This window comes from Pyrgilauda ruficollis, unplaced genomic scaffold, assembly GCF_017590135.1.
Source record: "Pyrgilauda ruficollis isolate IOZ18807 unplaced genomic scaffold, ASM1759013v1 scaffold36, whole genome shotgun sequence".
Taxonomy (NCBI): Eukaryota; Metazoa; Chordata; class Aves; order Passeriformes; family Passeridae; genus Pyrgilauda; species Pyrgilauda ruficollis.
In genome coordinates, this window is record NW_024525045.1 from 341748 (window position 1) to 357215 (window position 15468).

The 15468-nt window shown below is 37.3% G+C and overlaps 1 protein-coding gene across 3 annotated transcripts in view; it reads right to left on the reverse strand.

Moving 5' to 3' along the window:
* ATP13A3 (ATPase 13A3) overlaps nucleotides 1–15468 on the reverse strand; it is a 52838-nt gene continuing 37370 nt past the window's right edge. For 2 of the 3 annotated variants that reach the window (XM_041475690.1, XM_041475689.1), the window contains 14 exons: nucleotides 14194–14318; nucleotides 13128–13306; nucleotides 12552–12674; nucleotides 12388–12467; nucleotides 11671–11713; nucleotides 11464–11573; nucleotides 10515–10611; nucleotides 9461–9533; nucleotides 8477–8654; nucleotides 7629–7816; nucleotides 7101–7189; nucleotides 6823–6903; nucleotides 3040–3129; nucleotides 1–1554 (listed from right to left, as the gene is read on the reverse strand). In XM_041475690.1, coding sequence (XP_041331624.1) covers nucleotides 1357–1554; nucleotides 3040–3129; nucleotides 6823–6903; nucleotides 7101–7189; nucleotides 7629–7816; nucleotides 8477–8654; nucleotides 9461–9533; nucleotides 10515–10611; nucleotides 11464–11573; nucleotides 11671–11713; nucleotides 12388–12467; nucleotides 12552–12674; nucleotides 13128–13306; nucleotides 14194–14318 — 1654 coding nt within the window. In that variant the 3' untranslated portion in view covers nucleotides 1–1356. The remainder of the gene's footprint in view (nucleotides 1555–3039; nucleotides 3130–6822; nucleotides 6904–7100; nucleotides 7190–7628; nucleotides 7817–8476; nucleotides 8655–9460; nucleotides 9534–10514; nucleotides 10612–11463; nucleotides 11574–11670; nucleotides 11714–12387; nucleotides 12468–12551; nucleotides 12675–13127; nucleotides 13307–14193; nucleotides 14319–15468) is intronic. The other variant, XM_041475688.1, reaches the window with a different exon arrangement.

The following is a 15468-nucleotide window of genomic DNA, read 5'->3' on the forward strand; positions in this document are numbered from 1 at the left end:
AAAAAAAAAAAAAAAAAGTTTTAAACCTTGCAAGTCAAAGTGCTGTCTGCCTCTACTTCTTTGTAGACCTATTTTTCTAGTGGTCTTGTGTTCTGATACTGCCTCATGGCAAAATTACGTATGGCTACCCCTAGTGCTTAAGCAGCATTAGTGGTGATACATGCTTTTATTTTTTCTTTTTTTTTTTTTTTTAATAAATAAAATCTGCATAAGCCTTATAGTTCTGCAGCAAGACAGACTTTAGCTCAATTTTCTCTTAATTTTGTTTTGTACAGCTACATGTAGAGTTTAAGACACTGGCAGACTCTGAAACGCCTGTGCTCTTAACGTGCACAAACCCCACACATGGGCACGTGACAATACCTCCCTCCCACTCCCATATTCCTTGCAGCAGTAACTCTGGCCTTACTACTTCAAGGTATATAAGAAAATTATCTTTAGATTCACAAATAAAACATGGTCCACAAAGGGATAATCCAACCCTTCTGCTGGAAAAAGCAAGGTCTATGGAGAAATGCATAGCTAAATGTAATAAAACGTGACATAAGAAAGGGTTTAGATTCTCCATCCTTCTTTCTCCAAAAACTTTAGAGTGTAACCAAATGGCTCCTCCCCTGGAGGCCACCTAAGCCTTCCCTATGGTTAGCTAGAATAGAAGTCAAGAATCTACATGAAAGCAATGTGCTTATTTCTTAAGGACAGAGCATATTGCTTCTACAGCATTCCCAGTCTGCTGTGGCAGACTAAAGAACTGAACTTAGAACCCAAACATTACACCTGGAAATGCTCCTTACTAATAGGGACAAACTTAGAGGTACACACACACACAAACTTTAGAACCGTTCTGAGGCACAAAACTTTTCATCAGTCAAATAAAACCAACTAAACAAACAAAATAACCCCAACCAACCAAAAACACAGACACAAAAAAACCCCAAACCATGACAAGGTTATTATGCACCTCTAGTACAGCCATGAAACCATCACATCATAGGGTTTACATGAACACATGCCCAGATAAGCAGGTTAGAACAACTATTAAGATACTCCAGGCAAATAATGTGAACCTGTTTTAACTGCCCTGCAGTTTAAACCTTCAAATGCATCTCATTTAGGAACAATGAAATCTGAAAGAAGGTGGAAGGAAACAATCATTTTTGTTCTGCCTAGGATAACTTACATTTTTAAAATGTATAGCCATAAGACGCCTGGCTCTGAATTTTGTATTCAGAGAGACAAAACAGTTGGAAATATCTGCATTAGAATTTGACATTTAGCACACTGCAGTTTCAAATAAAGCCTTAAAATTACATTCTTCTGAATACTACTAAAGATGCATGCCACCAAGATCCACTGCTACGTTACAGTGATGATTTGATATGAACCATTTTCTCGGGATGGTACTTTCGCTTCTGTTGTTGTCCTGGGTTTTGGTGGCCATTCTGGATCAACCAGCAGTTCCTGAGCTAGGTGCATATACTTGGCTTTTGGTGTCTTCTCTCTACAACCAAACAGGGAAGAAAGGAAACAGACTCCACAGCGGTCCCCAGCCTCCTGCAGAAGTGAACAAGTTTGAAAATTGGATTACCATAACAAAAAAAAAAAAAAAGTCAGTAACAATACAGTAAATTACTAGAAGAAAAACTATTATTTCAGTCTTTACTATTTCATTATCACATTGGATTGGACCTGTGGTACAGAAACTCTTCTGTTGTGTCATCTCTTCTATATTCTCTGTGATTGTGATAGTAATGACATTCAAAAAACATTAAGAAAAAACCAAGTATTTCACATTGTCATAACATCTAAGACCACCAACAGTTTTTATGCCTATTTTATAGTAATTTCAATAATCACAGAGAGAATAGGGAACAATAAATTATTTTACTGTTGGAGAATAAAAGCCTGGTCTATAAAAAGCAAATTCCTCAAACCCCAAAACACTTTTTAAGTCATGAATTGTTAAACTGAAGGCAGCCAGTCAGACAAAAGTAGCAGAATTTAACTTGCTGGCATGTGAAATCTAAATACTGCAGGTATTAATAGCTATTAAAAAGGACACAAAATACTAAACTTAAGACTTCCTTCCTATGCTTTCTCTCCCAGTCTTAAATGCATGTAATCAGTTGGGGAAGAGAAACAACATTCCTCATGCTTGAGACTGAATCCCTCTCATGTCTCAGAGAGCACCTATAGTTTGCAGGGCTGACATTTTAATGGTAAGACATTCTATAGTTTCCATCATGCTCTAAATGTCTATCAATTAGTGAACTAAAGCAAATGTGAGCCTTGAGCACAGTTTCCTTTCTTCAGTGACCACAAAACAATTTGTTCTACAACAGCCTCAGAAGGACAAATGTAAATCTGAAGTGAATATATTTAATAAAATGTAGTGCTGAGAAATAAACCACTATAATTCTAGCAAGCACAAATATACAATCAGCCAAAAGTAATAAGCCAACAGGTTTAAAGTAAAGCTGTTTTTATGGGAATCACATAGATTTCCTTCATGTATTAACAGCAGAGGGGCAGACCAGACCAAAATTCATGGTCACCTGAAAAATCTTTCACTGTCCTAAACCATCTGAACCAGTAAGAGTGTATTTTCATTGCCATCTTGTTTTGTTTAATTTGGTACATACTGAAAATTACTGCTCTCAGACAAGGACCTAGAACTCTAAACCAAATTAATTTATTTTAACTGCTTCTAAGCAAATCAAGATGTTCCCAGTCCTAGCATACTAACTTGCGACACCAAAAAAATTTGCTGATGTGGAAACTAAAGATGAAGTGAGAAAAAAGTCTTAAAGCAATACTCTAGGTTTGTTTCACAGTTCTTGCACACACACTAAACTCTTTAAGTGTCAATACAGAAAAAAATATAAACCCAGAAGCCTTTGTTTTTAATATTCCAATTACAGAAATCTAATTTAAGCAGACTTAAGCTAAAGATAAGGCAACAGACAGTTATAGATAAGAGACAAAACCAAATTAATCCACATGCACTGAAATGATGACAGCAAAATACTCGTCTCCAACCTGAGGCGGCTGGGGTATGGTGAGGCGAGATTCTCCTTGTTTGTCTCGATTGAACACAACCTTCCAAAGGATCATATCAAGGAGGACATTCTGTGAGACATTACAGTGAGTGGGAAGAGTTAAAGAAACTAATGATCATTTGTTGTTAGTGTGCACATTACAAATAAAACCTGAAACAGTGGGTTAGGCATAACTAATTCAGTGGCAAGCAAAACAGGGAGTTTATGCTGTTTGTCGTTACTTTTGTGATAAACATTTTCATTCTAAAGTGCTCACACAAAATTTAAGAATATGAACATATACTCTAAAATCAACAGCAACAATGACCAAATCTGCATCCATCTCTAAGGGTAAAAAACATAAATACATATGTGTTTCTATACTCTAAAAACCTGTGCAGCACCACATGAAGACATGAGTGCTTAGAGCAGTTTCCCCATAAACCATCTTGGAGCTATCCTTTTTACATAGTCTGTTTTAAACCAGGGACACTCTCAGAAAAGTAGCAGTGGTGTGGCAAAGCTGGGCCACCAGCAGGAATAAAGGAATTTGGTATGCGTAATTCCACGTTTTTAAAAGAGGGCAGAATTTGAATAGTATGTGGAGCACGTCTGGTTATCCTCATACAGCTGCATGGGTGGACTCAGGAGCTTTGAGCAAATCTGACAACACAGGTGTGAACCTGTACCTTCCATGGCCTCGAGCCTACAACTCTGATCCTTGGACAGATTCCATTTCTAGCACCTGACTAACTGCTGCCATTGAAAACGGGGAGCTGATTAGTCAGACTTTTGTAACAGATTTTTATAATGCTCATGATTTTATAACACACCAGAATTTGACAGTGCTTTTATAAAGCATCAGCCAACAAATCTTCATCTTGTTAGATGTTCATTTTTTGAAGCCAGTCTGGTTTAAGCATGTCTATACCAGGCTTCAGGGGTGAGGAGGAACAGCTGCTAGGATCTGCCTTTGTTGTGCAATATTTTCTATCATATGGTAGAAAGAATCTGCATGCTTTGTGAACCTAGTCTGGCACCCACATGGAAGGAACAAAAGCTTTTCAGGGCATTTCAGAAAACAAACAGAAAACAACCACAGTCAGAAACTATTCCTGTTGTAGAAGCAATGACAAAACTACATATGATCATAGTGCGACACTGAAGGGTCACACTGGCAAGTGTGACTAAGGAACAACGAATTCCTCATGTATCTCATAATTATGAGACACTTAAAGAGGCAGTTCCTGAGGAACAGCTCTCTGCAGAATAAACTCCAGGTGAAATACAGGCTACCTTGTTAAAAGATGGAAGGAGCTGTCACCAGTGGCACCCCCAGATACTCAGCATGTAACCTGTGGCACAGGTCTGTAGTGAAAAGTGGAGGGAGCAGAAAATCCAGCCAGGCACACAAGGAGAGAAAGACAATGAGCTATACTTGAAGTGAAGGAAAGAAATAGCCTGGGATTTCTACACAACACACTGGACCCAAGGAGCTGGCACCACATGACAAAGCTTTAGAGAGTGTAGAGTAACACTGCTGGAATTGGGCAAATGCAAGAGGTGGCTCCAGTTTATGGAAGGTGAAGTGTGTATTGTAAAACAAGGTTTAGGATTTGAGGATTGCTACACAATAGTTCTCTTGGGACACTTACTGTACAGTAAAACAGCTCATCTGCCATAACAAAGCATTCAACTCACACTTAGAAAGTGGGAGAAATTTGGTTTAAGACAAAGCATAACAGCTCACACAATTACTGCCAAGAAGTAGGTACTTCTATTTTATTACCAAAGTACAGACAACAAGATAAATTGGGAAAGCTGTTTAGAAGAAATATGTCAAATTACCCCTGCAGTAATGAAAGTTAAATGACTGAAGTGTACAAAGATGCTAACTCAAACCTCCATAGGAAAAAGCGTAGGATGAGGTTTTAAAATACTGGATGAAAGAACACAATCTGCAGGTAATTTTTAAAATACTGCTTAAGTGATGTTTAGTAGAAATTCACAAGTTTTCAGGCTGATGTGACAATCAACAAGGCCAAGAAGTGGAACCTGATGAACACGTATTTAAACCAGAGGAGAACCATTTTTCCTCAAGAGCCACGTGCTGCCACGTGGATTGGCACACTGTACAGACTTCCTGCTGGAGCCCTTACACATCCAGAACAGAAACACCAGCTTCTATAAAAGTTACAAGATCACCGGCAGAACAAAGGAATTTTCAAGCAGATGGTGAATTTCTTTCTCTCACTAATCCTTATCACTGGATTGAATATTGAAATTGAATAAAATGTTTCTGTCAAGGAGGTTTGTTTTAATTTTACCAGAAGACAAAAAAAGCCATGATGCTGAAGCTTCAGAATAGCTGTTTTGTTTCAGTAGCAAAGACAGCAAAATACATAAATTTTACTTTTCAAAAATAAAAGAAAGCCAAAAATCCCCAAACTATTAAGCATTCACTAATACAAAAAAAAAGCAAAAGAATTCAAGGCCATAAAGGAAAATCATCACAGGAAGAGCTAGAGTACATACAGGACAATGTAAGAAAGGCACAGGAGCTTTAACAGTGGATAAACTTGTTAACCACAAGACAAGAGGCCAAGAAAATTAGTATCTACTGACACGTTTTGGAAAAGACAAGTTGTTGCCTGCCATGTGAAAACTCAAAAACATATTCCAATAGGCAGCAACATAAGAACATATTTTGCAAATTCTATTTGGAACAACATTTTAAACACAAAACCGTGGTAATTTTGATTCAAGTATCTGAAAAAAACCCCTTTGTTTGAGTTAATTTTTACTAGGTCACAAATAAAGGGAAAAAACATGTCAATTGGATAGAATATTAATGCTGTAGTACTCTTTGAAGACCAAAATTATATGATCCAAGTAAGTATTATGCTGGTTACATTGATAGTAATCCCTCACATTGTAATGGAAATACTGATTAGAAGCTGTAGAAAATGTTATACAGTAAAAACAGATAATTATAGTGTGCACTAGATAATGCTGGAAGGCCTTTTCATCTTGCAGGAAAAAAGTGACTCATGACTGCAACCAAAACCCAAACATATTCAGGTTGGAAATCACATGTCAGTTAATAGGGAGAAAAACTAACCACAGAATAAATAACTGACTGTGAATCCAGACTTCTTCTGGAAGATTTATCTGTCAAACTTTGACTCTTGGAAACAAAAACAAGACACCTGGATGAAAGGTAGGGCATGCTTCTGCATACATTAACTCTGGAATTATAGCAGAAGAGGTCAACATCCAGAGTGATTGACTTCAGACAAGCTTAGTGATGGAAAAAGCAGATTTGCATGAACATCTCTACTTCTGGACTTTGATCACATCAGACAGACCTGCATTACACAGACCTGCATAATTCTGAACAATAAGCTATGTGTATGATCCAAATGAAGGAAGGGTGGATCCCCTAAGGATTTTAGATAGTTCTCTAGTATTTTGCTATTCTGGAGTAACACAGAAAATAAAAATGGAGTATTTTAATATGAAATAGTTGAATTATGAAGTCTTTTAACTTCCTCCCTGCCCCCATTTTTTAATTAAAAAATATTTAAAATTACACTTTAGACACAGAAAGTCTTGACACCTTAAATCTAGCTCACAAGGACATTTGTACAAATACACACCTAACATGACAACAGCAGCCACTCATACTGGCATGCTGTGAAGAGTGACCTAAATAAAAGACAAACATGTACCCTGCAAAAGAAGCACTTAAAAGAGAAGCATTTTTTCCACGTGGATTTCTTACCTCTGTCAGCACAGATACAAGTGCATTTAGAATAACGATGATGACAATTCTTAGGCGCCACTCCGGTGGCACACACACAAGCTGTGGAAACAAGTTGCCAGAGGTTAGCAACACACATGTGAAGTAAACACACATCCCAAACAGACTCAGAATTATAAATTCTCCCTTTCCCACGCAGTGATGTGATGGTAAAACTCTGCAGGGCTCATGCTTGCCCCAAAGGCAGCCCACCAGCTGCCCGAGGAAGCTCACACACCCACAGATCTGCTGACTCTCACCTCAAGAAATGCGTCGATAGGTTCAACAGGGTGCAGCATGATGAAAAATATGAAGACATAAAGAACTATAACAGATAAAACAAACAGAACTGTAAAAGAAGAAAAAAAATATTTTAATTGGACCATCTCACAATCAAGAGTTTTAGACAGTTTTAACATGTATCATGAGTTCATTATGGCCTGGAAACAACCTCTCTTCTCCCCATAAACCCCTTCCAGGCAAACTGGGGCAATACTAGTTGTGCTGATAAGTCATAAAGACAGATAAACCCTGACTCCTTCTCACTGGCTCACTTGTGAAGTTGAAATATACAGACACATATACATCTACAAATTAAGCAACTATTAACACAAATTTCTCCATACAGTTTAATAGTTCCTTTTTTCTAGCTGTGCTTATGAGAGGATAACTCCACTATGATCTCCTAGCAACACTGTTGCTTCTGAAGTAGCACAACAGAATTGTCAACAAGTGCACAGTCACTTGGGAGTTTTACTTGGAACTGTATATACTAAGAAAGGACTTACAATTTTTGTAGCATGGTTGTCTAAAGGGCTTTCCTTTAGAAAAGACAATTGCCACTATGAGGTACTGAAAGCTGGATATAAAAAACAAAGTTGTGTTTTCATAATTTTTAATGTAATGTTCATCATGAATAGTCTCATTCCCGTGGTGTGCAGAGCTGGTGTTCTGGGCGTCCAACACATTACATGCACTGCAACACAAAAACATTGAACACTGAGTTATGGAGAAGAGGCAAAAAGGGCCCACTTATTTACAAAAATATTGACAGAACAAATTGCTACAGTAGTAAAAAAGCTTAAACTTGAGAACATATTACAGGTAGTAAGAAATAACTCAAAACTGGCAGGGAAGTAGTAATTTTTGTGAATTTAGAGCTTCAAGTTCTTTTATGCTGCCAGTTTGTAAATTTTCTACATAAACTGTTTAAAAACTATCATTGTAGACAGACTTCAGAGACAGGTAAGGAAATACTGCAATCTAAAAAAATAACATTAAAACAACTCTTTATTTTCAAAAAAATTAATTTGATTTACTGTAACTAACAGGAAAGCAAAGCTTTATAACATGAAAGAGATAGCATAGATCTGAACCATAAATTTCAAATTTCTACCTCAACTGTCCTAAAGCTGAAGAGTCATTAGACCAAGCCATATGACTCTGACCCAATTTTGTTCTTCAGCCAGTGGGTAGCTCCCATATATTTTTTCACAAAAAATCAGCAGACTAACAAGCTGCAATACAGAAGCTTTATTTTCAAAGTCCCCACAGAGGGGGTCAAGAAAGAAGAGAGCATTATTGCCTATAGCTTTCCAATCACTACTGTATCCTGCAGAGCCACTGAAACACTTACTCAGAGTCTGGTGTCCAAGGCTCATACCAGGACTGCTGTTTGACCCAAAAGAAGCCCAGGGTTTGGAAAGCAAGGCAGATGACGATTTGAGACAACACGGAACACAGAAGTGGACCTGAGATAAGACCTGATGGAGGCCTTCGTGCAACAAGCTCTGTCCAAGCAGGGTTCAGACTCACTGCAGAGAGAACAAAAAACAAATGACACATTGCATCATTATGGTTTTCAAGAGTTATCCTGTTCACATTCTGTGGGATGAGAATGGCTTGCTCATGACATCACTTTAATATTTAGTCCAGAACTGCAAATGTGAAACCACTTTGCAAAGACCATAGAGCCCTAGAACAACACCACAGTGCCTTCTACAGGTTGGTTCCCCAGCAGCACAGCACAGCAGGGACAGTAGCAGTCATCAGACTTAAGGAATTAGCAGTGTCTGGCCAAATTCCCTTTGTCTGGCACAAGGACTTACAGCTTGCCTCCTCACTTTTGGACTGCCATTGCTTCAATTAAGATGCTTTTATTAAATTTGAAAAATGGAATTCTACTATTAGCCAGTGAATTGAATGCTAGGCTCATACATGAAATCAACTGTTTCACTAGGCAATATTTTTAGTACTACATTTTGTGGACAGAAGTTCAAAGCAAGAATGCAAGGAATCAAAACAACTGAGCAAGATGATATTGCAATGACTCCTGTTTTGATTCCAAAACCGGCTTCCTGTACTGTGAAGATTTAGTTCCCCAAGATCGTGCCCACAACCTGCTTCTTGTTTGAGGACATTTCACAAATTTCAGATGAATCTAATGCAGTACATAGTGTGGTTTGGGTTTCTTAATGCATAGATGTAATAGTCATAACATCTTCACTGTATGTCATAGTGTTTTCTCAAAACCACATGTAATTAGATATTAAAGAAAATCTGACCAAGCAAAAAGTGGTTCACAGAAGCCACGATGGTAATTCAGTACAGTACTACTTACTAGTGAAGACAACCACCAAAATGATTGCCAAATCAATGAAGAGAAACTGGAAATCTCCCAAATTGCTCAGGATCTGGAGAGAAACAACAAATGAAACATTGGTAATTTCTTCACAACACAAAAAAATTATACTGACACTTTCACGGCATTAATTCTTTCAATTTTGCTCTATAAACAAGAGAGTGTCCTGTCAAACTGGCCTCCTTTACCTGCAGGAGTCCTGAACACTCTACAATTGACAGAACAATTCCTGAAGTATCACATTATGAAACAATTTCCTTTTCAAGATGCACAAGCTATTTGTAATTGTATTTTGTTTGTAATCAAAATGATATTATTGAATCTTACATACCAATGCAATAACAGCTTGGCCTACAGTTCTTTAAACACCATAGCCTTACTATGTACTCATACAGCTGTTGAAATTTCCACCTCAAAGGTCCTTTAGTACTCTGCACCTTTAACTTGCTCAGAATACAAAAAAAAAAAATACAGGATTTCTACCACATGCCACTATTGTGAAACCAATCATATTAACAGGAAATATTCCATTTTGCTTCCCCCCCACCCACCTAAATCAGTACTTCCAGTTTCTTCAAAATCTAACATAAAAGGAATGCATTGCCCTTTAAAATAAGTTAGGCTATTTCAAAATACTGGAAGTTTTTAAATAATCGAAGCCTGTATTTTTGCTCTGTATATATGCTTATTTGGTCTTCCCACTGTAGAGACTTTCTTTGCACAGCCATTAGTTATTGCCTCTTCTAAACAGATACTACCATGTATTTTGTACAGTTAATATGAAAAAAAACCCCAAAATACTAACATGTATTTTGTACAGTTAATATGAAAAAAAACCCCAAAATACTAACATGTATTTTGTACAGTTAATATGAAAAAAAACCCCAAAATACTAATAACACTTCAGTCTAAATGTATTTTGGAATGCATATGTTGTACTCAAAGGGACTTGTAATAATTTGTATTAAGTATCTATCAACTTTCAAATCTCTGAATTATGCCGACACTGCATAGGTATTGACAGAATACTTACAGAATACAGCAAAGTAACAGTGATGTACTGGATGATGCTGTATAATGCCATGAATTTGAACACACAGAAGGAAGTTACTAAAGCAGCACGGCCTTCCCTGTCAAAACAGATGGAATCATGTAACTACAGAGCTTTCTGTGCAAGCAGTTATGTCCTGCCTACCAAAATGTTAGCTCAATTAAACACACCAGCAAACCGTTTGAGGGACATTAGGCTACAGACATGACAGAAACAGGAGAATGGTACACTTCCCCCAACATCAAGTTGTGGGCATGTCTGCTGAACTCAGCCACCACCTAACTTCAGTCCTCTTTGGACTGAAGGCAGTCTGTAGTTTTTTCAACAGAGGTTTTAAAATTAAAGTCTTTTTACACAAGCATCTATGAAGTATTAGTTTACTGCATGGACTGAATAAACACACAGTCAGCCACAGAGCTGCTGACTTCAGAAATGTTTCTGATAATTACATTTAATAATTAATTCCATTACTTTGTTAGTTCCCCACAGACCCTTACATTCTTCTTATCCAAAATCGTTACCTAATTTCCAATTCTAGAGTAAAAAAATTGGTCAAATCCTATTTCGAGAATTTGTCTTCTTCTTTATATGGTGCTGAGCAATTATCTGAAGATTTTTACTGCTTGCAATTACACATAGCCTTTATGGAAACTATCAAAGTGACTAAGACAAAATTAAAGACTAATGTGTAGAAGCTTGGTCATGCTTTGAAAAATTAACTTTACATGAACAAAGGATTTTACAACAAACTGGTAAATCATGCTATGGCAGGGTTTTGCTCTGAGTACCTTCGGTAAAGAAACAGAACCACTAAAATGTATGTATTGCTGCAGGAAACCAGTGTGAATTACAGAACATCAAATACATACTAAAATGGAGCATACAAAATGAGTTGCACAGACACATTTAAGTCTACAGTCAGTGGCATTACCTGATCAGCTTTGGCACACAGGAAATGCTGGGTGTCCTGGAAGTGAATGGTGATGCCACAGAAGCCTCAAGTTCAGACAGAGATATACCACCATGTGCTCTCTTCAGTGCCTGCCAGGTAACATTGAAAGAGAGACCATTTTAGAACTTGCCTTCAGCTGTACAATTTAACTGAATGGTTCTGTATGGAAAATAAAAATATACTTACCCCACAGTCATTTGCTCCATCTCCACACATGCCCACATAGTAACTATAAAAAGCAAACAGATGTCAGCATTCTGGACCGTTCTCCAACCATGGTCCATTTAGCTTATTTCATTAATTACTTCTATATTATTTTGAGTTATTCAGGGTTTGCATAACAATGGGTGATCATTAATGCTGAGGTCAATTACTGTTGCTGTTACACATATAAGGAAGTAGACAGAAAAGTAACATGACCATGACAGGTCAATCAATGCAATAGTGGTTAATTAGCTCTCTATCACCCCAATGTGGTCTAAAGAATCTTTGCTCTAGGCAATGACACTTCTGTAGTATTTTGTAAAGCTGCAAGGCCTGACACTAACAGTCACATAATGACCAATGTGAACAGAAGTCATCCTGATAATACTTCTGTAATACACGGAAGACATTTGATGGGTTTGTTTCATAAACCAAGCAATGGCATTTATAAAATATGTTACTAAGTTTATGCAGATATTCCCCACTTAAAACTTCAAGAAAAGTCTGAAACTTTCCCAACTAGCCAGCAGATGGTACTACTCTCATTCCATCAGATCAGCTAATAGGCTGATCTAGCAACACAAAAAGTTCTCTCAGCTCAGCATTTTTCTTTAAGCAAAACAGCATGCATAATTTTTGTCTCCTATCACACCAAACACAGTGAACCCTCTCGCTTTCTATGCTTAAGCAAATACTTACTCTACATTTTGTAAAGCTTCCACCAGCTGAGTTTTCTGATCAGGTGCCATGCGAGCAAACACAGTGCCATGTAGCACGAGCTGCAAGACAGGAGAGTTCTTAATGCTCAGAGGGCAAAGGCTCTTCACCACTGAAAGTGCCCCATACTCAAGTAAAATGCTCACCTTGGGTACCAGGTCCTGAAAATGCTCCAAAATCACTGCAAATGACTTCCCATTCATTGCAAAATGGTATTTTGTCATCTGGAGATCCTCAAGGCTTTCATGGACCAATTTAACTGGAATATCCTATCAAAAGTAGTTTAATACTCTAGCTGTAATGGATCTACACAGATACTTTGCCATTTCAAGCTAATATTCAGAGGGGCATTCCTAGAGATGACTAGGTTTATAAGAAGGTCATTTAAAAAAAAAAACCTCATACAATAAAAACGCTTACATATTACTAAGAAAATGTGGTTTGATGTTTCAACTACAAGCAGCTAGAGAAGTTTTGACAGATTGGAAATGTTGGGGAAAAAACCCTATCAAGTGAAATGTCAAATGTCATATCACAGTTGAAAAACTACCTCCCCCAGCTGCTTTACTAGTCTTTGGTATTTGAAGATCTGAAAGTTAACCAGTATATCAATTCTGAACTGACACTTAACAGCAGATTTACTATTTAATGGAGTAATATAAAAAGAACAGTAAAACTAACTGCTTACACTCTAATATATATGCATAATATGGTGATATTACCTCTGAGTTTATGGCTGGTGATGAACTAGTGCATTTTGCGAGGGTATCTGCATAATGCCAGTTGATCCTGGCAGCCTGCCCATCCTTTGGAGGTAGTGCTTCAGCAATAATGACCTTATCCTGAGGTAGAATCATTCCACAGTCTCTGGCCACAGAGATAGCAGTTAACATGTTATCCCCTGTTAAACAATTGCATTTGAAAGGGTTTCAGTCAGAAAAGCATCAAGATCATACGTTAATATTCCCTGTAAGAGAAAAGCTAAGTAAGCCTGTAGAGAACTATGAGGAGGACTGCCCCACATACTAGTGCCAGCCTCAGAGCAAACCAAGCCTACAGACAACATTCAAACCCCCAGGAAAACTCCCTCCTCTAGAAATCTTGTCTGCTGCTTGGAGCTATAAAGATCTCTTCTTGACCAAATCTTAGTATATGGAAAATCAGGCAGAAAACAGGCAGCCACTTAAAATACTGTTTTCTACACAGTCACAGAACATGCAAACAGAGCTGTATTGTTAGCCTAGCAAAACATTCCAAAATCACAACACCTGTGATTTAAAAAGCAAACATATATTGTATGAAAAACACTGAGCACAGACATCTAGAATGCTTACCAGGACCTAAGTCACTCTCCCAGAAAAAAATCCAACACAAAGTGACTTTTCATAGTATAAATTAAAATGGTAGAGAACCTCAGGACATCCAGTCTAACCTCCTGCTCAAAGCAAGTTCAGTCATAAAATTAGACTAGGACTTCCACTTAGCCTGATCTGGAAGACTTTTCAGGGTTTTCATCCTCCAATTCAGTATCAAGTAGCTTATTCTTGGAGCTAGGGAGAAGAAACTACAAAGTGGAATTAAAGCCTCTTTTGGTTTCTCCGACTCACCAAAGCAACTTGCACCCAAAAAGAAGAAAATTGGAGTCTGAATATTTTCACAACTTTCTAAACTTCCCTGTTGCTATAAACACAGTGTAAACCCACTGACACTAAAATTTTACTTAATACACATAATTAAAACAAGACCAGAAAGAGATGGATCTTTGAGTATGAATGTTTACATGCTAACCTGTAACCATGACAGTGCGAATGTTGGCTTTATGCAAATCTTCAAGTACAGCAGGGGTTTCTTGCTTTAACTTGTTTTGCATTATAATTAACCCCATAAAATCCATGTTGCTTTCAATAGCATCTCTGATGAAAAAGAGACAAGGAAGAGAAGATTTTAAGATTTACAATTATTAGATGCAGCTTCAAAAGCCTGATTTTCTGCTTAGCAAAGTAAAGAGGAATGTGTATTTTTAACCATTAAGTAATTTGCTTTATAAAAAATGATGTGAAAGATACCATCACAATAATTTATATTTATTTCCCTTGTTTTATTTGAAAACCAGTGTGAGAAAATGTTGTTTCCTCTCAAGCACAATTTTCAGTTTCTTCCACAAGAATGCTTTCTAAAGGAAATTACAGTCTCAAATAGGTTGTAGCTAGAAAACCTGCTCTGAAACTAACTGCATTCACAGGCCAAATATTAAGATATGTTTAGAGTGCACATCTCTATTTCCAATTTAGCTGAACCTTAACATAAAAGCTACTACACTGTTACAAAGGCATGTAAGATTAATAGGCACTAGCTAATTAGGCAGAGAAATGAATTCTCTTTGGTTTACATTAAAAAGTTAGTGTATTTACAGGTCTTGAGTATTCTACTGCTATTGTAGACTTTCGCACCTGAAACTGGAAAACTCATTTCTCTGCTTTGCCAAATGTTCACCTTGCACACAGGGCTGATACAAAAGAACACAGTCAAAGCTGGCATTTTCATAGCTGTGCTACACATTCAAGCACTGTGGGAAAGATGACATCATCCACAAAACTAGGCTCAGCTGAAAAATAATTCACAGGAGGTGCTACTCTTAGAAGGAAGAAACCTTTCTACCTTTCAGACCTCTGCAATGAGAAAATAAGACATGCTGCCTTTAAGAGACAAAGAAACTGCATCAAACATGCATAGGAGGATTTCCACTACTTGCCACTCTCCTTAATAAACATAGATGATATAAGTATGTGCAAGTAAAGAAATCAGATGAGGTTGTCTGCCACAATAATGTAAATTAGACATCATGAAAATAATCTTCCAGTTCATTTCCAGCTTAAATTTCATCCTCTGAATTCACTTCATTGCAGAAAAAAACCTCCTTATTTTGTGTGTCCAGGGCACAACTAAAGGATGTACAGAACTATGTATGCCAAGACAGAAAAAAGCTAAAGAAGAGTAGTAATTGATTTAAACAAAAATACACATTACATATTAATTCAAAGCATGCAACTTTTAAAGTGTCTT